We start from the raw sequence: 21,931 nt of genomic DNA on the forward strand, positions 1-21,931 counted from the left end.
GTTTTATTCTATGCTGCGCTTCCTAGGGTGTTCAAATCTTCAAATGTTGGGTTCTATTTTTCATGTAGGCCTTTTTCCTGACCTTCTTTCCCAGTCACGGTTTCTTTCTGAGTTCCGGATTCTAGGTTGATAGAGTTAGGAGCACTAATAGACCCATTCGCACTGTGATCTTCTCCACTGGCAAGTCCTTCTCTCTTCCTGAAGACATGGTAAGTATGAGCTTGAAGATGGGCCTGTGCGAGTACAAATCTTACCTTTCTCTTTTGAAGAAAAAGTTCACAATCTGTGTAAATAGGATCATTGATATTGAGCAAGCCAAAACAAATGAGTATCCCTTCGTAAACCGTGGCTCATCGACAGTCTTGAAAACGAGCAAAGGCGTCCAGACTGTTGTCGACTGTGCAATCATGTTCGTTATAACCAGAGTCGTAGCTCGCTCAACCGGTGACGCGCGGAGCTGTGTATTGATCCAGCCGTAGAGAACACTGGACTGTGCAAGAGAGACATAAACGGTGGAGAAGGCAAACCATAGCGCAGATTCAGGAACATTCCAGATAACCAGAATGATAGAGCCGATAATGTTCCAAGTATTGCAGACAGTGATAGCCCAAGCAGGCCCATATATTAAGTCGGAAGTGAAGCATATAAACAACGTATAAAATATCCCCAGCCCGGGTGCAATGGCCGCGAGGTCATTGAGATGGCTTGTTGAGTAACGATTTAAACTTTTCAGCCATAGGGAATAACCACCAGCAGTAGTGTTGGTGCTTGCATTCCAGAAGAGAATATTCAACCAGAGAAGAGCCCAGAACTTCCATTGACGCCCAACTCTGATAAGCATAGCCCAGCTGAATTTCTCTTCGTCAACCTTATGGGCGGCGTTCTCCAATCTTATCTTAGCTCGTTGGATATCGTCTTCTTTGAGGATAGGCTTGTTCGGTTTGTCTGGAGTACCTGGAAGGACGAAGAAACCTCCGATGGCGATAGGGATGGTTATGATGGCACAAATGATATACATCCATCTCCAGCCTGCAAGACCATTGACACCGTCGAGTCGGGCCGATGCGCCTGCTTGGATGAGACTTGCTGTCATGGAACCTAATGTGTTTCCGACGTAGAAACATCCTCCGCGACGAGAGATTTCATCACCGCGATACCAAGACCCTAGAACCTATGAGACACTGGGGACAAAAATATGATTCCAGCAAGGAGACTTACCGAAAATATAATGCACGGCGGGATAGTAGGCGGCCTATATGGCAGAAGTCAGCCCTTTGTTCCGAGTCTGTCATCCCAGGAATCAAAGTATGGACATCACATACCTCAAACCATCCAACCAAGAAGCGATAGGCGGCCATCTCAGCGTATGAATGAGCTCGATATTGAAGGAGCGTAAAGATACCCCAGGCGACATCCATAAATGGAATTAACCAAAACATTGGAATCTTTGTGAACAAGAAGATAAATGGCACCTGGCCTACCACTGCTCCAACAGTGTACATTGTCTGTAAATGAACAAGATCATTTCCTCCGAGGTTCAAATCTTCTTTCATGCCGGAAACATAGGCGCTGTCTATACAACCATCACGCATTAGACAGAACCCAAGGCTTTAAATCTGAAAGTACTCACTGAGATTCGACTGGTCGAGATATTTCGTCCAGTAAGTAAGAAATGCATATGGAACAATCAATAAGTCCAATTTTAATATGAGTTGCCTGTCTTCTTTTGTATCATGGTCTGCGAACCATTTAATCTGGTACCACTTCCGCCGTTGCTGAGGAATGGTCATGTTGTCAGTGGGAGTTGATCAAAGTGCATAAAGAAAACTCGATCTGCTAATTGCCAGTGGTTTTATATTCAGGTTAAATCAAGCCAGCCTAAAGAGCATAGTTAGCTTGGCCCGCTAAGGATGCAAGATGTCACTGCCGATGGCAATTGCGTGACTGGTGGAAAAGAGGAGGCTTCGGCCAAATGCCGAACACGCAAGAAGATGTGGCATTTCCCACATTCCACAAATTGATAATTCACGTTGGGACTGGAACTGGGGACATAATATCGATCAATAAAATGGAGGAGAACCTGGGTTAGTTCACAAATATTAAGGTCGGACAAGCCACATCACGGAATCCGGGATCATGAAGCTATAGATTAAGCTTTGACCAATGAGCACTTGAGAGTTGAAAGCATTTTTGAACAGAAATTAATTGATGTTATTTATCACTTGCAGAGATGCTTGTTGTATGTCTATAGTAGAGAATGTCACATGGTCTTTTTGTACATATGCAAGCCGAAACGCCACTGGAAACAAATGGATGATATACAGGTATTGTACAAATGGCGAAACATCGCCAAGTTAACGAAATCAGGAGTCAGACTTCGATTGCAAGGGAGAATCCTCTTTCTCTTCGGGCTTTCCCTGCTCTGGTATTTGTGCCTCTGGCATGACAGCCTCCGGCTTCACTTGTTCTGGCATCACTAGATCTGCCTTTTGCGCCTCTGGCATGACAGCCTCCGGCTTCACTGGCTCTGGCATCTCTCCCTTCCCTTCGACTTCGACTTCAGGCAGAAGCTCCGGGTCCATATTTGCATTGCGGTACGCCGTACGCTGCTCTCTGGTAGGGAAGATGGATTGTCCACTGAGCTTCTTTATAACAGCCAGATCGGAGTACTGTCTCAGCACGACGGAATCCGCTTGAAGAGCTTGGCGCTCAGCCTTGGTCATAAAATTCGAGTATTCCTTTTTCAGGATCTCGTCGATCATCAGACGAATGTGAGGCAAAATGTTGATAATCAAGTCTCCTGAAAGAGGCTTTTCATGAGAATGTGTCCAGCGCCCTATCGGGGCTGGCCGTCCATTTTGCACAGCCTCATTAATTTTGGCAACATGAGGCCGAATGGTAGCCATGGCAAGTACATGAAGTTTGACAAGCAAGGTTTTACCCAAGTTCAGCATGTTGCGCGATTTTTTGTTTTCATCAATCTCCAATCCTTTCAAATACATCAGGATGTTTGGAAGCCCTGCCAGCCTTTTGACAAGCTCAACGTAACTCAGAAGTGCTCGAGGGTCGGGAAGAATCAAATTTTCGTTCATCAAATCCATGAGTTCGTTTCCGTGGACAAGGCATGATTGGTTGCGATTGTCACGGCGGCAAGCGGACAAAGCAATATGGAACGCTTTGCCATCCACCTTGCCTGAGGGAACCATTTGTTCACGGATGACCTTGATAGAGATCTTGCTTGCTCGCGACACACGGAGCAGACGTAAGTAATGCATGGTAGCAGCACTATCGGGCTGGATGCGATTAGGAGTGTCCTCGAGTGTTAGGTGGTTCCAGTATTGAGAACCGGGTCCAAGTCCCTGAGACATGCTCAAACATGCATCTATGATCAGAGTGAGGTCTTTGCTGTCAGGCCGGAGTTCAGGTACGGGACCCGTCGGCAGAGCATCAAAGATAGTGTCAAGATTTTCCTCTTCATCCTCCTCTTCCTCAATACGGGAACTCTCATTCTCAGGAGTTCCCCTGGGTACCCGCCCGTCCTTATCAAGTTTGATTGCTTTATTGTTCTCATCCACAAATGGAACGTTCTCTTCCTGGGGTGTTTCCCAAGTCGTTCTCCTTTGCTTGATCTCCCAACGCGTTGAGGGTTTTTCTTTGGATCTTTGAGATGGTTCACGTGCTAGGATTGGAATCCCCATGGTTTGGTGGTAAAGAGCGAAAACATCGTAATAATCCTGCTCTCTAGCACCATCCATTAGTACTCCGGCCATACTGCCAATCACGCGGTTATCAGGCAAAACGTCGTCGGTCTTCCACCGATGAACAATGTCAGCCCAAATTCGTTTGGCATCAGTCATCAATTGAGACTTCCGGGCAAAAATCTTGTCAATATCTGTAGCTTCCAATTTGCTAATATCTTCACGGGCAGAAAATTGAAGCGCACCCAAGATGACCGTATAAGTCCTCATGTTTGGTGCCCCCGATCCCTGTTCCGAGAGATTCCCAGCAATGCGCCAGAGCGACTCAATATCATGATGATACTGGCAGACCGATAGCATGGCATTTGTATGAATTATATCGAGTGGAACTTCTGAATTACTAGCAGAGATCGAGTTGTAGATGTGTTCAGCAGTGCGGACAATGTTGAAACCGGGCGTCACGGGGGCGTTGCGAAGTCCAGAAAGCAGAATCGTGAATGTCTGGGGGTTCGGTTTTCCGGCACGCTTTTTCATCTATTGAAGAAAAAATGAAATTAGTTCCTGGTGAAAAACTAGACTCCCGGGCATGGACTTACATCGTTGAAAAATCTCAGGGCTGGCTTTGGGTGTCCTCGGTCCATGCAATATTGCATGATGCGATTCCACGCCACCGTATATTTTGAGCCCGGATGCTGCCTCAATGCCTCGCGAGCGAGTGAAGCCGCCATTCCTGGATCACCACTAGCCAGGGCTGTCGAGACTCGCTGTGCTAGCAGGAGAGGATCTTCCAGCCACGCCATCTCTAAGCGAACATGTTTCTGATTTGTCGCTCGTGTCTTTTGTTGCGCAATTTCCATCAATAATTCATCATCTCCTTTGTGTCCAAATCCCCGAGAAAATATGTTTCCCTCAGAATTGTTTCTGTCGGCATTGTCGTTATAGCGGGTAGGCCGGCGCATACGCTTGAAGCCGGGATTGAAGTCGGGGTGAGGGTCGCGTGGACGACGAGGACCACGGAAATCTGCTCGAGGCTCGTCTGTATATGTTGACAAATATGAGCGCTGTGCTGCCAGGGCTGTGGATAATTTAGTTTGTCGAGCCGAACGCGCGAGCTGTTGCTGCAACAATCGACTGCGCAGAGCTCTGCTCCAAACGCATCCTGGGCTAGCCATTATTGAATAATGTTGGCTGAAGTTGACACCTTTATTTTAACAAAACTCAATTGGTCCAAGCACACCAATCTGTGCACTTTCCCGATAATGCAACAAGTACAACAAGCGACCAGGAGATGGTTTCAAGATCCGCGGCTTCGTTCAATAATTTCCATTCCACTAGTCCTTATCTGGTTAGGCTTATCTCCTTATCGGCCAGGCAGAAATAACTTAATGCCTTAATAAATAGGCTATCAATCTATGGACTTTCGTGTTGCCAAAATGGAGTTTGCTTATTATGCCTTCGTCAAGTGTGAGAAATTTCGATTATACAAATACCAAACTTTCTGATGTCGACACTGACATTGTCCCCTCTGACTACCTGTGCATATGTGGCGAAGAAAACCAATATTTGCCCCAACACTTCCAAGGTTATCAAATGCCCACTGGCAGATTACTATGTAGTACCAAGCCAATTTCTTTCATACTATCTTAAACGGATTGGAGGTGTCAATACACAATCGCATCCAAGAAGAGACTACATTGGTCTCGACCAGCTCTGATTAGAGACCTGGAGAGTAAAATACCCTTCGTTTTAATCTTGAAATTAGACTGTGGCATATCTCAGCCACATACCAGCGAGGTCATCTTCCGGTATGTCTCTAGAAACGGAATGCAAGATCACACAGCTTGATCGGGATGACTTCGATGAATGGGCCACTATCTTTAAAGCATACATTGAATGGATCAATACAAGAGAACTTTTGAGCGAATCCTTTACTCCAAGAGTGACTTGTATGCCTTTGTGATGCGAGAGCATCAAGAGGGATCCGAGAAAGGCAAGATGGTAGGAATTGTGGATTAGGAGTTTCATCTGGAGTTTTCAAACATCATAGCAAGACTGATCCTGATCGGAGAAGGTCCGATGGTTGGCTTGCATAGACTTCGGTCCGACAGGGTCCGGCAAGGCTTGTCCTTACTCCCGATATCGGCACTTTTCAACGACACCAGCAGACAGAGTCATCACTGAATTCTTTGTTTCGGCGACTGGGACCACTGGGAGCGCATTTAGAACGGCTTAGTTATTTGAGGCAACTTGAAAAATAGCCGGTCCAGGAGCATACGCCACATATAAAGCTTGTCGTGAATCTTGAATCAGATACCCCACTGCAGTCAGTCCACCCTTTTCGATATCCAATCTTAAGTCTAAGTTGGCAACTTCAAGTTCCAGTTACAAACACTTGGGGACTAGTGAACACAAGAATCGAGACAGCTTCATAATCTTAAGGCTTTGTCCTGGTGCTTTGGTCGTCTCTCATAAACTACTTTGACATGTCATTGACATGTCATCCCTTCTTCAATCATCTACCCGAAGATTCCATCTATATCAGCGAGCTTTCCCCGCATTATCAACCCGCGCAATGTCGACATCCACCAATCCTGTGCATGACTGGAGCGCAGCACAATATCTCAAATTCAAAGATGAGCGCACTCAACCAGCCCGCGATCTCCTCGCTCGAGTCCCCCTCCAAGCCCCAAAGACGATAGTAGACTTGGGCTGCGGCCCTGGAAACTCCACTGCTGTGCTTGAATCCCGGTATCCGGATGCGCACCTAGTTGGCATGGACTCTTCGCCTGATATGATTCGCAAAGCTCAAGCCACGCTCCCACATTTGGAATTCAGTGTTGCGGATTTGAATACATTTTCACCGCAAGCTCCCGTCGACCTGTATTACTCCAATGCTGTGTTCCAGTGGCTTGAAAGAGAACAGCGTATTGAGGTTATCAAAAGATTGATGGAGACTCAGCCATCGGGTGGTGTTTTTGCGTTTCAGGTTCCTGATAACTTGAATCAGCCCTCCCATGTGTTGATGAGGGAGACTGCTGAAAGTGGTCATTGGGCGACTAAATTGCAGGATGTTGGTCGTGATACGTTCCAGTCACCGCAGGAGATTTATGATCGGCTGAAGCCTTTTTGTTCAGAGGTAAACTTGTTCCACACGACCTACTACCATTCTCTTGAAAACCACCAAGCTATCATTGAATGGGTCAAGGGAACGGGATTACAGCCTTATGTCAATCCATTAGATGCACAGGAGAAAGAGGAGTTCCTGAAGGAATACTTGAAACGGTTGGAGAGAGCCTATCCGTCGACGATTGATGGTCGAGTGCTACTTCCATACCCGCGACTGTTTGTTGTAGCCGTCAAGAAATGAGAAGGAGTCTCCCTCCGTGAATAGTTGTAAAACATTTATCAATGAACTCCTCATCTATGCCCTGGATCCATTCGAACAATTTACATGAAGACAGGCTACTAGTAAAAGAATTTGACACTTCTCTTAGTCGTTGTCAACTGCTAGTCTGAGATAGTTGACAAAGAATCTCTATCTCAACCAACTTGAAGTAAAAAGCAAAGTGCTTCCAAGGTTTTGAATGGTACGCGGAAATACCAAGCACATGTGCAAGTATTGCATAGCGTTTTTAAAAAATATACTGAATTGACATACATTAATAGATCTCTTCGTTGACCCCACACTAAGAGGGAAAGGGGCACGGTCGCAGAATGATCCAAGCTGTTGCGGACTATTCAAAGCAGCTAGGCTGTCTTCGTTTGCAATGGTTGACAAAGCATGGAAATGCCACAGCTCGTCCAAGTCGACTTTATGATACGATGGCGGAGACTTCCTTCGTTCAGTACCGGATAGGTCTGGAGTTCTCGACATCTGGAGGCGGGTCTTAACACAGGCTGGTTCCACATACTCCGCATATCTAAAATAGGGCATAGCTGTTCTGGAACGCGGATAGCAGATCGCCGGTCGTTCAATGGACTTGGGTTTGCCCCAAAATCGGGTCACATGTTTCTGATAGATGACGTGCTGATAACGATGAGTTTCATTTCATATTATCAATAATATTGAGTCAGGAGTGAACATTGAATGTCAGCAGCCCCGCCTAGGCGTCTGACTGGTCTTCACCTTCACCGTATTTGAAATGGAAAGAGTTCACAACTGAAACTGTTTTTGCTTCTGCTTCAATGGCCAAAGGATAATTCGAAGATGTGAGGCAATATTTGCCGGTGCCAATGGTTTGAAATGGGATTTCGTATGCGATAATCTTTCAAATGATCAATTTTCAGTTCAAGAGTTAGTTGGATTATTTTGTAATAAGGAGAATAAGCACATGGTCCGAGCTCCTCGGAGAATGAGGCTTGTCTGTTCGTATGACAAAAACCCTCAATAGGATCCCGCGGCTAATCGGAAAAAAGGGGCTTGATATGTCACTGCCGTTCAAGGAGCAAAGAAAATAAAAATTTGGTGTCGATCTTTAGATCCCCCTTGGTTGCCTGGGTATTGTTTTTTGTTGTTTTCTTTTGTGGCTGTGGCGTAACTATTGGTCTGGACCCAAAGTCTAGGTCCAATCTAATTCATATAAGGAGTAGGGGATGGGCCAATTCGTAAGACTGATTGAAACAGGTGGTCATCTGATGGAGGTCACTTGATGATGTGCCGGGATTTCTGCATAAGCGAGGGAGGCGAAGACACTATGCATTTCGGGTTGGATAGGTCGGAATCGCCGGCAACGCATTATCCCGGGGCAATTAAAAATAGGACCTGTATACTCCAGAGTATGGTCAAGACAAGTGTGAGCTGAACCAGTACGGAGTACTTCGTATACTTCATACGGCGAACGCGGTAGAAAGAGTAAAAAAAAAAACTGAATCAAGAGTAACTTGAATCGGACTTGTCAAAAGAACAGGTCAAATGTAAGAAATCAAAGATCGCCTAAACTACCAGAAAATGGTTGAGAATGTGGATATCATGTGACTCCCCAATAGCTATAGCTTCCTCTCAGCTCTCCCCTGGATCTCAGAACCTCCTGAGTTTCCAGAAGAATCACAGTGGGGTTGACAGCTCGTGATGGGGTTACTCGGAAAAGAGTTTAGGTTATCGTTCATAAAGAAGATCGATAAGGCTGGCTCGGGGTGGAGTTGCCTGTGTGGCGGCATTCCTCCCATATCCCAGGGGCGTGTGACTACATAGGCTGGACCATACAAGAATGACCAGAATGAAACCGGGGGCCCGGATTGTGCTTTTTACTGGAAGTTATTGCTTTGAACTCCACAAAAGACCCGTATTTTATTCTCCACTACATGATGTAATACCATCGCTGTACACTTTCCGGTTCTATTGTTGTGCTATTCGAGAAACCAGCGGTGACCTTGATAAAGCTGTCCCTGTCGCAGCTGTGGCAACTTTTTTTTTTTCCTATTTCTTTTCTCATCCTCGCCATTCCTTTTCAATTCTACCAATTCCTCTCATACCTCTCATAATGCAAACTCTCAAGCTTAACACCAGCAACTTGGCGCGAATTGCGGCCGGTAGAACACCTATCAGCATCCCAAAATATCCACGAGGCCCCGCCATCAAGGAGGGTATCGTTCACATTGGTGTGGGTGGTTTCCACCGTGCTCACCTGGCCTACTATGTCGACCAGTTGATGCGCCAGGGTATCACTGATTGGGCAATTTGTGGTGTTGGTCTACAACCCTTCGATGCTGGCATGCGTGATGCTTTGAGATCTCAAGACCATATGTACACTCTCATTGAGCGCTCTGCTAAGGGAAGCTCTGCCAGTATCATTGGTAGCATCAATTCTTACCTCTTCGCCCCTGATGACCGAGAAGCCGTTATCGCCAAGATGGCACACCCTGATACCCACATCGTTTCCCTCACCATCACCGAGAGCGGATATTTCTACAATGAGAATACACACGAACTGCAAAGCGATCACCCTGATATCAAGTTCGATCTTGACCCCGCCAACGAAAATGCCCCACGTACCACATTTGGTTTCCTCTACGCTGCCATGGCCCGTCGTTATCAGCAAGGGTTGAAGCCTTTCACAGTTATGTCTTGTGATAATATGCAGAAGAATGGTGCTATCACAAGGCATATGCTGGACTCGTTCGCACGCATCCGTAACCCTGACCTCGCAAAGTGGATCTCTGAGAAAGGCCACTTCCCCAACGCCATGGTCGACCGTATCACACCTCAGACATCTGCCAAGGATAAGGAAGATCTTGCGGAGAACTTCGGTGTTGAAGATTCCTGGCCTGTTGTTACAGAGCCTTTCACTCAGTGGGTCATTGAAGATCACTTCTCCGACGGCCGTCCACCATTTGAGAAGGTTGGAGTCCAGGTGGTGAAGGATGTACACGCTGTGGAGGAGTTTGAGAAACACAAGCTTCGTCTCTTGAACGGTAGTCACTCTGCCATTGGATACCCTGGTCAACTTGCAGGCTTCAAATACGTCCACGAGGTCATGCAGGATCCCTTCTTTAGCAAGTTTGTTTGGCAGATGATGCAAGAGGAAGTGAGACCATCACTACCTTCCATTCCCGGTGTTGACCTTGACGTTTACACTAAGACCTTGATTGAGCGTTTCTCCAACCCCACGATTATGGACCAACTGCCTCGTATCTGCCTTAACGCTTCTGGAAAGGTTCCACAATTCATTATGCCCTCGATTGCCGAAGCCATTTGGGTAAAAGGCCCCTTCCGCCGTTTGTGCTTCGTTGCAGCCGCCTGGTTCCACTATGTGAGGGGTGTTGATGACAATGGCAACAAATTCGAAGTCGACGATCCTATGCGTGAGCTACTTCAAGCTAAGGCTATTGCTGGAGGCACAAACCCGGCCGAGCTGCTTAGCATCGGAAACCTCTTTGGTGATGACTTGCGTTCTGACAAGCGATTCTTGGCAACAGTCACTGCTGCATTGGAAGACATCAGTCGGGATGGTATCCTGAAGACTATTCCTAAGTATGTTGATTAATGATGGACATGAACTTGTTGGCTTGGCGACAAAAAGTACACCTTCCGCCTGCGAGTCATGATTTATGTTTTATTTGCATGCGTCACGATTGGGTGATTTTTGGACAAAAGCGCGACATAGAGATAGATTGTGATAGATAAAATCTTTCTGAGTTAGTTGATATCTTGGCCATGGGGATAATTCTATTTGGGGTGTCATTCAAAATGTGGGATTGTGTGCTAAAAAGCAGGACGGTTTATTGGATACCGGTGCGAACTTGATTTACTTTTTTTAATGGAATCTTTCTGAATCAAATGATCGCTCTCCTCATAAGATAAAAATAACATTTGGAGTAAAGTTCAAATGTTTACCGTTGTCCTCGAGTATCACAGGAACAGACCAACTGATCCAGGTGCCATGATGTTAAGTGAGACTGCCAGTGCAAATTTGAAAGTTCCATAGTTGATCTTAACTCCCAGGATATCTGACGTTCTCATACTACCAGTGCCGGCGAGGACTTTGATTGTTTCCTCATTGTATTTTAAGCATATACAAGCTACCTAGGTACGGCGCATCATGAGTTTGTCACATCTGCCAAAAGTGAAGGTTAGAGGCAAACATAAGGGCGGGTCTAAATGCCATACACCAGCAACGACCCCAATCTTCTGAGAAACACCATAGTACAACCGAATCCAACTCCAGGTTTGAACCCGGAGATCTCATTATGAAACATTGCGTCAATTCGCACTTGAACGCTTGATCTACAACGTGATGTAAGTACGGTGTACCGGCAGTTAAAATCTGGATTTCTCATCTGGAGTTTCAAGATTCAAGTTCCAGGCATTCTCATTACCCTTGGGTCCTACAGGGCAAAACACATTACGGACTCGATGCTGTCCGTATTCACTACCATACGTGATCCATTGAGGCAAATGCACATGGAGATCCAGATTTGCCACGTGGGAATCAACCCAGTATGGCTTCTACGCAAACTTATTTTACTATGCAGGCTGCATTGACCAATCGACAACAAACTCGCTCTCCAGTTGCTTTCATGTTTAATTTAGCCCCGTTGGCGTTCATTGCCTAAAATCCACATCCTGCAAAATTGCATCACTTGCTAACATACCCCATATCTCTGTCACCAGTGTCATTAACATGTATCGAGGACCTCTCGACCCGGTTTAACCTGCAACTTGAACATGAATGCCAGCGGTACATACGTCGGCTGAAAAGAACACGATATACTATCCTCTCCGAGATCCACACCTTAGCAATTTGCTCCGCCGTCCCAGACTCGGAAATGACAAAATGTTGCAGGCGTCACTGTTCGCGCTTCATTAACGAAGAAATTCGTATATATTGGCAATAAGCTGATGACAAAAGAACGAAGTCTTGGAAATAATCCTAGGTAGCTCTTTCAGGGCTGGTGGTGTTGTTCCGCACTACACTTGCTGACTCTGATTACCGCATCTTTGATATTGTCCCAACAAATCATTCATGTCCAATTAATCGGGAATCTTCTCAGATAGACTTGCAGCATCGATCTTCATCAGCGACCTCGTACTGCGTGTTTGGGAAACAACCAGCTCAAATGACATCACTATGACTGGCCATCTTGAAAATCCCAAAGAGGTTAGCATTGAGGCTTAAATCCGGGTAAACCATTATCTCCGATTTGCAAACACGCTAACCAGGAAAGGCAATCTATTTTCAAATGTTCATCCATGGATGTCCAGCTGAGAACAACTTGAGATATTGCTAGTCTTATATGCAAAGCTGATTAGAAAAAGAAATCCTATGACGGTCAAGCTGAAGCAGGCTACGAATACCCAGCCGCTGACAGCAGTATGCACCACTGCGAGCTCTACAGATATTCCTCATTTCCATTCGTCTTGATCATCAACTTGAACCCAGACAACCATGATGAATCTTCACAGGTCTCATCAGGGGATAATTGATGGCAGAGCATATCGCTAATTGGCGCAATTCCAATGCTTGCTAGGGATCAAAGTACTAAGAACTGTGATGCAACTTGAAGCGCAACATTATTACTGCACATGTGTAGTATGGAGCTCTCTACACATGTGCATGGTCCACGTGGGATAAGCTTACCTAGTAAGACATTACACTAGCATCTACCTAAGTAGACATGTGTTCATCAGCTTTCTCGTGCCTTTCATGATTGCTTCTCCGTGTTGCGTTTGAGGACCAAGCCCTCTGAGAATGGAAGAGGGTAAAAGCTGACAATTCTGCAAACCAGGACTCCGAGTCGGATGTTCAAGATAACCTCGGGACCCAGATTTGACCCAGATTTGTTTATTTATAGTACTGCATGATACTAGGAGTCCGCAGGGAGCCCATAGTTCCGAGTGTTTACATGATTGACGGAAGATCCGGCACATTCCTTAATCTCCGTGGGTCCTAGAGATTTCTAAATCATATTCGGATGTCACTACTACCTTACCACAAGTGCGTGTTTCTTCCGAAGGTGATATTGTTTAACCCGTTCATGTCTAGTCATACTATATTTGCATCATTTGAAGATATTTTGCTCCACTACCGTGGGGGCCATCATATCTCGAGAACTTTTTCCCGAGTCTCGAGCTTCCAAGGTTGAACTTACCTAGTATCCGGCACTTGAGGTAAAACTGTCGAGTGGAGTTCTTCAATGCCAATGTGAAGCAGATACAGTGGATTCACCCAGACCCCCGGGGCCAGCCCTGAAAGCAGGTCTCAGTACTGTGGAAATTAAAAGTTACTACTACTAGCACTTGAGTGGTAGTTGACAGTTGTCTACTGGCAATATTGAAACTTGAATTTGTGATATTTGAGTTAAGTTCCAGGTTCTCAAGAAGAATGCTAGAACAAAGGAGAACATTTGGTCTGGGGCTCAAGTTCAATTGTTTACTCCACATGAATTCATGCGCAAATTTTGCTATTTTCAGCCTAAGTAGCATTGTGCCTGCGGAACTCCCGACGGGTAGGCCGAGAGCATTTCAAGTTGTGGAGCAGGGCCCCCGGGGCCGTGCTAAGGAACACGCAAGTACGTCTGGAATCCAATTGGTCGCTTGTTAGAGTGGAATACGCTACTCACATACTGAGTTCAGACGAATTCACCAGTCAAATGTTTGTTAAATGTTGGGTGGGGTTTTCACAAAGACGGATGTAAGGTCGATCCAAGAAGAAAATCGGCCCCTTCGCACTGATTCCCTAGTTTATCGAGCGCTTTTTAGTCAAAAGGTATTGGGAAAAATCGCATTGTACGTAGTAATCATCGCGGCTATTGGTCCTATCAAAAAATTCTATGGGTTGTAGTTTTCAAGGTCAAGAAATCGAGATTTGGATTTGGGTTCGGAGTATAACAGCAAATCCCCACTTGGAAGTAAATTATGACAGGATTTGAGGCGGGAAATATTCTGATTATCCCATAGTTATAGTGATCATAGCAAGGGACTTGAATTCATGCATCAAAAGTGCCACAAGGCTCCAACAATTGAAGGTTGGAACTACCAAATCATTGGGTCTCGGATGCGCCGGTCAATCTTGAAGGATTCAGGTACTCAATGCCCAGTTTATCTCGCATTTCAAAAACTTGAACTTGCCACCAATGAACAATTTTCGGCCGGCATTCATGCTCAGTGTATGCCGTATATTATTAGTATATTCATACTATCTACGGTGCTGGTTGCATGTGTAGGCGGCCGGAACCGTTTTGGCCCCCGAAATTCATGTGTTGTGGCATATCGCCCCCAACTCGTCTAAAGTAGTGTGGATTTGACTCTGTGGAGAGAATATAGACTACCACAGAGTCAAATCCACACTACTTTAGACAAGGCAAAAAATACTGAAGAGATGAAAAGATTCAGACTCCTTCCTATTAAGTAGTATTTATCCAGGTACGGCGTAGTTTGCGTGGAGTGTGTCTAATATGGAAATTCGGAGTCAGCTTCCTCAGGAAGCCAGTAATAGATTGGATAGGAAGAATGTGCGAATTAATGAAATTTATAGACGCCATCAGGATCATAATTAATCTCGCATAAAAGAGCCTATTGATATCAAACACTATTGTTCCTGGATGGAATGACTATTATACTCTGTAGAGAACGGAGTAGATGTCGGGGATGGTCCGTTTATAGTAACGAATTTGTCGATCTTCCTGAAGATTTTCAATCTATTCTTCGCATCTTCCGTGTCTCCACATCCCAACATTCAAATTGGATGGAACTTGGAATTATCCCTGATTCTACGCTAGTATTCATCATGATGTATACCCTGGTGTGAAGACTGCACTACCATATATACGAATATGCATCTCAGTCTCTTCAGGCAAACTCCGTGATACGGATTCCGTTCTAATCGACATAAGGATCGGCACAAGGGGGTCGTGGAATTACAACTCTTGGATGTGCTTGTTTTGTTCATCAAAATGTAGGGAGTTTTCGCGGTCTCCACTCTTCTCCGACCGGAAGCCATAGAAGGAGTTGAGGTTCAACAGGAGCGTCATTAGATCTTCTTGGCCCCCGAGGCTAGGTACCCACGTCTCCATAGCCTGTAGGCGGCGTTTGGAAGTGGGTGGTATAAGTACGGAGTACGGACACGAATCACGACAATTATTCACACAACCTTGGTAGCATTGCTCAACACTGCCCAAGTTTCGTGCAGTCTTGTGGCGAATTGAAGACACATAAATAATCGATACTTCGTCGATTTCCTAACTTCTGAGTGTCCAGTCGTTTCAAATTGAACAATTGGAAACATCACGATGATTGGTCACGTCGCCCTGTCAGGTATGCAAGAATTTCATGTCATATGATAGTATAGTAAGAGGAACTAACAAACATTAGTGCTTCTGGGTGCTGCTACAGCAGCAGCTAGCTCAGTAGACGCCTATGCGCCCTACTATGTGGACTGTCCCGCGGACATTCAGATTGTCCGCGAGCCTACCCTCTCTCCAAACGAAACTGCTTGGGTCAAGGGCCGTAAGGCAGTCGTTGCTGATTCTCTGCACTCTTACTTGGCCCGTCTGGATCTCGAGGGGTTCAACCTGTCAGACTACACCAAGAAGATCAAGAAGAATGGTTACTCCAATGTGCCTGTGATTGCATGGGCTACCAGTGGTGGTGGTTGGCGTTCCGCCTACACCGGTGCGGGTGGTATGGAAGCCATTGATGAGCGAACTCCTGGCTCGAAAGAGGCTAAGGTCGGTGGTCTGCTTCAGAGTATGACCTACATTGCTGGTCTTTCTGGTGGATCCTGGCCGACTGCGTCTTATGCATTCTACAACTACTCTTCCATGGCCGAGATTGTCAAGGACTGGCGTGTCGATATCGATCGTTTCTCAGCCACTGGCTACTCCCAGTATGCTGCCCCTGAGAGCGCATACTTCGAGATGATCGCCGAAAAATATGAGCAGGGATTTAACGTGTCCGCTGCAGACTTCCTTGGTTTGACTTTTGGCTACGAGTTTATTCCTGGTGTCAACCGCACATTCTCTTCGATCGCTGAGTTGGAGAGCTTCAAGAACTTCGAGGGACCTCTCCCAATCCTTCTCACCAGCAGTATGAACACGAGCAACAGCGTTGAGAATGGTCTTTACGTGCCTGCTGATACCGACACATTGGTAAGTGACGAGGTAACCGGATTGTCTATCAGATGTGGCTAACTAAGAGAAACACAGTACGAATTCACTCCCTTCGAATTTGGTTCTTGGGACCTGGGCTTCACCCCTACCAAATACGTTGGCTCGACAAACAAGGACAACACTGATAACAAATGTGTCGTGAACCTTGACCAGGGCAGGTGAGTAGAGTGAATCCAGCTAAATTGAGCAAAATTGATCCAGAGCTAACATCTTCAAGCTTTGTTCTGGGCGCCGTATCGGCTGCTTTCAACTACTGGTGGTTGAGTGCCACCACAAACGATACCCTTGGACAGTTTTCCAAGCGTCAGAGCAGCCTGCAGAAGCGCGATGACGACTCTCTGACCGGCCTCGCTTCACTCGAATCTCTTTCTGATGCATTCGCCGAGTTCTTTGACTTGTCCCTTGACCAAATCGCCAACCCCTCGATCCCCAACGCTTTCACCAGCGAAGACACCATCACTTTTGCCGATACCTCCGAGGCCGGACAGTCGGTGCCATTCTGGCCTCTCATCCAGCCCGAGCGTGATGTCGACTTCATGTAAGTCAACCCCAGCTCCTAGAGTAAAAATCTTTTACTAACCTTCATGAAGCATGGCCTGGGATGACGATGCCGATGATGAGCCTTACCTGTGGACCAACGGTACTAACATCTGGGACACCTACAACCTTGCTAAGGACGCTGGTCTCCCCTTCCCAGAGGTTCCCCCTGTTTCCGAGATGCTGGCCCGTAACTACACTCTCAAGCCTGTGCTGTTCGGCTGTGATGTCAGCTTGACTACTACCGGAGACGCTTCTTCCCCTATCGTTGCCTACATGGCCAACGCCCCCTACAGCTACTACACCAACTACAGCTGGGCTACTCCTGAGATGACCTACTCCAACTTCGACAGTGTTACTGAGAACAGCTTCAACCTCGTCACCATGGGCAATGGATCTCTTAGCTCTACCTGGGCTGACTGTCTCGGCTGTGCGGCTATCGATCGCAGCTTGCACCGTCTGGGTATTGAGCGCCCTGCGGCCTGTGAGAAGTGCTTCAGGGAGCACTGCTGGGATGGTACCCTTATTGGAGAAGTCTCTGAGGACTTTGTCCTTGACCCAACTCTGGCCTTGGATCCCACTCTTAGCTATGCTCAGTGGAACAAGACCAACCCCAACCACCCTTAAATCACTCGCTCGGGGTTTTTTTTGTCTTATATGAGGATGAGTCAATCATCATCTGAAATCTTCTATGTTCTTTAATTTCTCTTTTTGTGTCTAAATCTTTACCACCATCTCATTATGACTTCTCAGTGGACTTGAGTGTATTTACTAAATCGAAAATTTGAAGATATTTGCCAAAATCACGTTCATCCCAAATAAATAAAAATATTAAGCTCAAAATTAAATATTTCCTCACTCTTGCAGCTGCTTATCCCGAGCCTCAGATATCTCCAACGCAGACTCAATATGATCATTCATCTTGGTAGCCACCGAGTGAAGTGAACAAGCCACAGCAGCATTGACCGCCACCACAACGCAGATAGCGATCCACACAAATTTCCAAGAGTAAGTCTCCGCCGCAAGATAAGCAGCTTCGATCTTTGGGATAAGCGACTCAGATAAGCCCTGAATTTGTTGTAGCGCTGCTGTAGATCCAGAGCCGAGCGCAGCCATGACTTCTGAAATCAGGTTGCCATCTCCAGCGGCATCAAGCACGGAGCCAACGTATCGAGGTGCGGCTGAACTTATCTTGTTATCATATACTGCGGTGAAGATAGTGATACCTACAATTCCACCAAGCGCACGGCACGAGATACTGATGGTACCCGCTGTACCAAGCAGAAAAGAGGGAACGGAGAGACCCATTGCCACAACTGCATAGAAAGTTAGTACTATAGAACTAAGTGTTTTCAAGTTTGAGTGGGCTATACATACCTGGAATGACAGTCGTAACAGCAGTTCCCATACCGAAAAGAGCAGAGAAAGCATATGCCCAGCTGAGTCGTTGTGGGTTGATCAGTGCCATTAGACCAGTAAATAGACTGCACCACAAAAGAGCCGCAATAAGCATTATGCGATAGGATTTGGTCCTGGCCATTATCCAGCCCGCTGGAATGCACCCAAAGGCTGAGGTGGCTAGGTATGGCGTAAGGATTGTAGCAATGCGGATTGCATTAGTCGTGAATAGACCTGCGATCTGTTGGGCGTAGAGAACGTTGACACCAAGGAGTAGCATTCCATCCACAATACACACAAATAGTAGAATGGGGAAATTCCTTGTGTGAAACAGTCGATGATCGAAGATACCTCTAGATGTGAACTTCCATTCGTAGAGACCAAAGGCGACCAGTCCAACACAGCCAGCGACGAGAGTTCCAATGACCTGCCCGGAGGACCATGCGTAGGTTGAACCACCCCATGTCAAGGCAATTATGAGTGAGGTGATTGAGCCTGTGAAGAGCAAAATTCCTGGATAATCGACCTGGGAGAATAGTTCACGGCGCTGACTTAACTGGCGACGTAGTCCTGGTCGTGGAGGATGATAAAAGGCCAAGACGAGCAGGAACGACGTGCCATAGATGAAAGCATTGAAATAGTATGACCAGCGCCAGGACTGGAACTTTACAAAGGCGCCCGCGCTGATAGTACCTACGATGGTAATTGCGCTAGCCATTGCCTGTGAAAAGCCCATTGTCCAAGGTCGCAACTTATTGGGTGTAACTTCTTGTGAAGCGGGGACTCCCATAATCTATGCAACGATTAGTCTTCGTTTAATCGGCTCTTTTTGTGGATATCCTTACGCAGCCTGCATTTGCTAACCCTGTCAACGCATTTCCTGCCACTATGACTGCAGTATGATTTGCGGATCCCGAGACGACAGAGCCGATGACGCCGATTAGGCTACCGATGACAATAAACCACTTTTTGCCCAGTCTATCACTGAGTGATCCCTGTAGTTATTGCAGAATTAGACATATTCAGGCCCATAAATGGTGCAAGTGGATACCGGCACGTACAAATACTGGGCCAAACGCTAGTGTGACGAGGAGATTTGCATTTGCCATCCATGAAGCGAAGGAGGCATCGCCGAGAGCCTTAATTTGAAAGCTGATGATAGTGTTTGTCTGGAAAACCGGGTGATGTTAGCTATAAAATTGAACTAGGAGTTCCTCAAAACGTGACTAGGTCACTCACAGTGTTAGAAACAGCAGCGCAGTTGTTTGCAAATGACAACGCAAAAATACCCATCAAGGTACGCCATCCAACTTGATAAGCTGTAGACGGTTCATCTTCAGGTATCATTGCCAATGACAAAGACCTGGTCTGATCTTCTTCATGTTCCGCATCTTGTTTTGCCATTTTGAGATTAAGAAACTGCGAGGTATGCATAGACCGAAGAGCAGGGATGCGATCCTTCCACGCCTCTAAATACCCAGCCGTCTGGTGACCATGAACAGCTCATTACATAAAGCCCCGGACTTCCCCAGATTTCATTTCCTGGAAATGGGGTACGGGGATTCAAGCTTTCGGATAATCCGGCGCCCCAGAGGGGTCCATGCAGGGTCCTAATTGCTAAGCATTGATCATCACAAGGTTAGAAGAGGGGCGAGATAGATTAAAGGAATGAGGAAATCCCGTAATGATCTAATTGCCCATCAAATAGTGCCGGGTCAACTTCCGAATCACTTGAATGTTATTGAATGCTTGTTAATTCAGTTATTAAATACTCGGAATCCGGTTAAAAAGCTTGAATTCTCAGTCTCACTATTTCAGATGTTCCATGAATTCATTATCTGAGTTATAGATACATGCACTATTTGATATTGCTTTGGTGGGATTTCATCTGCTCCTCAACATCTCTTGTACAGTCAACATATTGACCCCTTAGACCCGCGGCTCTTCCGGTACAAAGCCACACGACAGTCCAGGCTGGTAAGCGGGGTGCATAGTGTGGTCGGGTCTTCCCTAGTCTCTCCAACAAGTCAACCACGTAGGGGGGCTTCAGTACGGGTCTTCTCCGGGATTGCCGACTGATGAAGCTGAGTCTCAATTTCGCCAGGATGGATGCTAAAGAGTTCAATTCCGTTATCGGCGTTGTGTTGTTTAGGTTGGATTTGTTCCATCTCAGCCTGCAATGTCCCCGCGAATCGTGTAATAGATGTCTTCGCACAGTTGTAGCTTGTTGTGAATGGTAGATCGGCCTTTGCCGCTCGAGAAGAGGTGAAAACAATAGATCCCTCATTCCGTTCCATCATCTCGGGAAGTACCAGACGAGTGAGTTCGACGGGGGCGCGCACGTTCAGCTCCATGACATCCCACCAGCCATCAGCCTCGGTTAGGTGAAATGGCTGGAACACATTGTTCCCCGCATTCAAGATCAATATGTGAATCGGGCCTAGCTTTTCATGGAATTCCCGAATGAGGCGTTGTTGATCATCCCGTTTGAGAACGTCGGCTGTTATCCCAATGACCTTCCCCGCACCCACAGTCACGCCCTGGACATCCACAACTGTTGCTTCTACTTCGCTTGCGGTACGAGCAGTAATTCCGACATTCGCGCCAGCTTGAGCTAGCGCAAGCGCAATCTCACGCCCAATACCTCTGCCGGAACCAGTGACAAGTGCGTTTTTCCCTTTTACCGACCCGGCAAGTGTCTCGGGAGAAATGGGCTGGTAGACATCTGTCCTCAATGTGAATGGCGAGTTCATGGTCAGCGAACTTTGAAGCGTGCGAGAAGTAAAATGGTTGTACCTTGATTGGAACTTCCCAGAGTGATATTTATTATGAAGCTCTCTCGGATTTCCCGGGCATGACATGATGTTCGGAACTTAGGTGGGGGGAATTACCGATGGAGATGCGCGCATGGGGGCATATATTCCAGGTGCACCTCTCCAACTTGAATCACTCTTACCAAACGGACAACTTGAACTTCCAACCTGCAGAACAAAATATACGAAGACTTGATTAAATCATTCGCAATGGCCCCATTCGAGCTCTATATCCCAGACAACTTGTCTTTCCAAGACTACATTGCTGTTGTTCAGACGGCCCGCGCCTGGGCTGATGGATACGACCTAAAGGTAAGAATCAAAAATTGAACAGACACCATAAGACAGTTAATAACCAATGGATGCAAAATAGGACTATGATCATCTTGCCGCTACAATCGCCCCCGAGGTTATCATCGACTACACGCTGATTGTTCCCGCGTGGGGGTCACGAACACTGGCAGCCGATGAGTTTGTAAAGGAATGGTTATCGGAAGAACACCTTGGAAATAAAGCCCTGGCGACTCAGCATTTACTAGGTCAGCCATACTTCAAGCTTGTCACAGAGGATGAGATCATAGTGCAATGGCAACAGCTCGCTAGTCACGGAAGACGGGAGAACAGTGCTCTAGATTCGTCAAATAAGATCAGCGAGACGAGTGACGGTCGGAGTTGGATGGAGCATCGGTTTATCAAAGTAGATGGGAAATGGAAAATTGCCAAAATCACTCCATCCTTGTCATATCAGACAGGTGATTTTCAGCGCGTGAGACGCGCGGAGGGAGCCCCGTGAGCAGCAGTATCCAATGGCAAATTCTGAAGGTTATGGAATTCAGACCAGTGCTGGAATATTGATCTATTTAGCGAAACTCAAATTAT

The 21,931-nt window shown here is 46.4% G+C and overlaps 8 protein-coding genes across 8 annotated transcripts; 4 read left to right on the forward strand and 4 right to left on the reverse strand.

Annotated features, from left to right (window-relative positions):
* Nucleotides 1-53: 53 nt before the first annotated feature.
* On the reverse strand, nucleotides 54-1,790 carry N7483_003380 (uncharacterized protein; the record flags this gene model as incomplete). The annotated part of the gene is made up of 5 exons (XM_057086817.1): nucleotides 54-198; nucleotides 255-1,164; nucleotides 1,219-1,252; nucleotides 1,323-1,573; nucleotides 1,631-1,790. The coding sequence occupies 5 exons, from the start codon at nucleotides 1,788-1,790 to the stop codon at nucleotides 54-56; spliced, it is 1,500 nt and encodes a 499-aa protein (XP_056946646.1).
* A 573-nt stretch (nucleotides 1,791-2,363) lies between these two features.
* Nucleotides 2,364-4,870, reverse strand: N7483_003381 (pentatricopeptide repeat-containing protein; the record flags this gene model as incomplete). Its single annotated transcript, XM_057086818.1, has 2 exons — nucleotides 2,364-4,232; nucleotides 4,295-4,870. The coding sequence occupies 2 exons, from the start codon at nucleotides 4,868-4,870 to the stop codon at nucleotides 2,364-2,366; spliced, it is 2,445 nt and encodes an 814-aa protein (XP_056946647.1).
* A 1,400-nt stretch (nucleotides 4,871-6,270) lies between these two features.
* N7483_003382 (uncharacterized protein) lies at nucleotides 6,271-7,065 on the forward strand (the record flags this gene model as incomplete). The annotated part of the gene is made up of 1 exon (XM_057086819.1): nucleotides 6,271-7,065. The coding sequence occupies one exon, from the start codon at nucleotides 6,271-6,273 to the stop codon at nucleotides 7,063-7,065; it is 795 nt and encodes a 264-aa protein (XP_056946648.1).
* Nucleotides 7,066-9,178: 2,113 nt separating this feature from the next.
* Nucleotides 9,179-10,681, forward strand: N7483_003383 (mannitol dehydrogenase family protein; the record flags this gene model as incomplete). The annotated part of the gene is made up of 1 exon (XM_057086820.1): nucleotides 9,179-10,681. One exon carries the CDS (start codon nucleotides 9,179-9,181, stop codon nucleotides 10,679-10,681), a length of 1,503 nt encoding a protein of 500 aa, XP_056946649.1.
* Nucleotides 10,682-15,425: 4,744 nt separating this feature from the next.
* Nucleotides 15,426-17,468, forward strand: N7483_003384 (uncharacterized protein; the record flags this gene model as incomplete). The annotated part of the gene is made up of 5 exons (XM_057086821.1): nucleotides 15,426-15,450; nucleotides 15,508-16,283; nucleotides 16,341-16,462; nucleotides 16,522-16,842; nucleotides 16,895-17,468. The coding sequence occupies 5 exons, from the start codon at nucleotides 15,426-15,428 to the stop codon at nucleotides 17,466-17,468; spliced, it is 1,818 nt and encodes a 605-aa protein (XP_056946650.1).
* A 228-nt stretch (nucleotides 17,469-17,696) lies between these two features.
* On the reverse strand, nucleotides 17,697-19,643 carry N7483_003385 (uncharacterized protein; the record flags this gene model as incomplete). The annotated part of the gene is made up of 5 exons (XM_057086822.1): nucleotides 17,697-18,157; nucleotides 18,219-19,032; nucleotides 19,085-19,234; nucleotides 19,301-19,408; nucleotides 19,479-19,643. 5 exons carry the CDS (start codon nucleotides 19,641-19,643, stop codon nucleotides 17,697-17,699), a joined length of 1,698 nt encoding a protein of 565 aa, XP_056946651.1.
* Nucleotides 19,644-20,097: 454 nt separating this feature from the next.
* On the reverse strand, nucleotides 20,098-20,992 carry N7483_003386 (SDR family NAD(P)-dependent oxidoreductase; the record flags this gene model as incomplete). The annotated part of the gene is made up of 2 exons (XM_057086823.1): nucleotides 20,098-20,249; nucleotides 20,293-20,992. 2 exons carry the CDS (start codon nucleotides 20,990-20,992, stop codon nucleotides 20,098-20,100), a joined length of 852 nt encoding a protein of 283 aa, XP_056946652.1.
* Nucleotides 20,993-21,262: 270 nt separating this feature from the next.
* On the forward strand, nucleotides 21,263-21,845 carry N7483_003387 (uncharacterized protein; the record flags this gene model as incomplete). Its single annotated transcript, XM_057086824.1, has 2 exons — nucleotides 21,263-21,364; nucleotides 21,426-21,845. The coding sequence occupies 2 exons, from the start codon at nucleotides 21,263-21,265 to the stop codon at nucleotides 21,843-21,845; spliced, it is 522 nt and encodes a 173-aa protein (XP_056946653.1).
* Nucleotides 21,846-21,931: the final 86 nt, after the last annotated feature.

This window comes from Penicillium malachiteum (genome assembly GCF_028827825.1).
Source record: "Penicillium malachiteum strain IBT 17515 chromosome Unknown utg000002l:1.0-8849297.0:1.0-8852440.0, whole genome shotgun sequence".
Taxonomy (NCBI): Eukaryota; Fungi; Ascomycota; class Eurotiomycetes; order Eurotiales; family Aspergillaceae; genus Penicillium; species Penicillium malachiteum.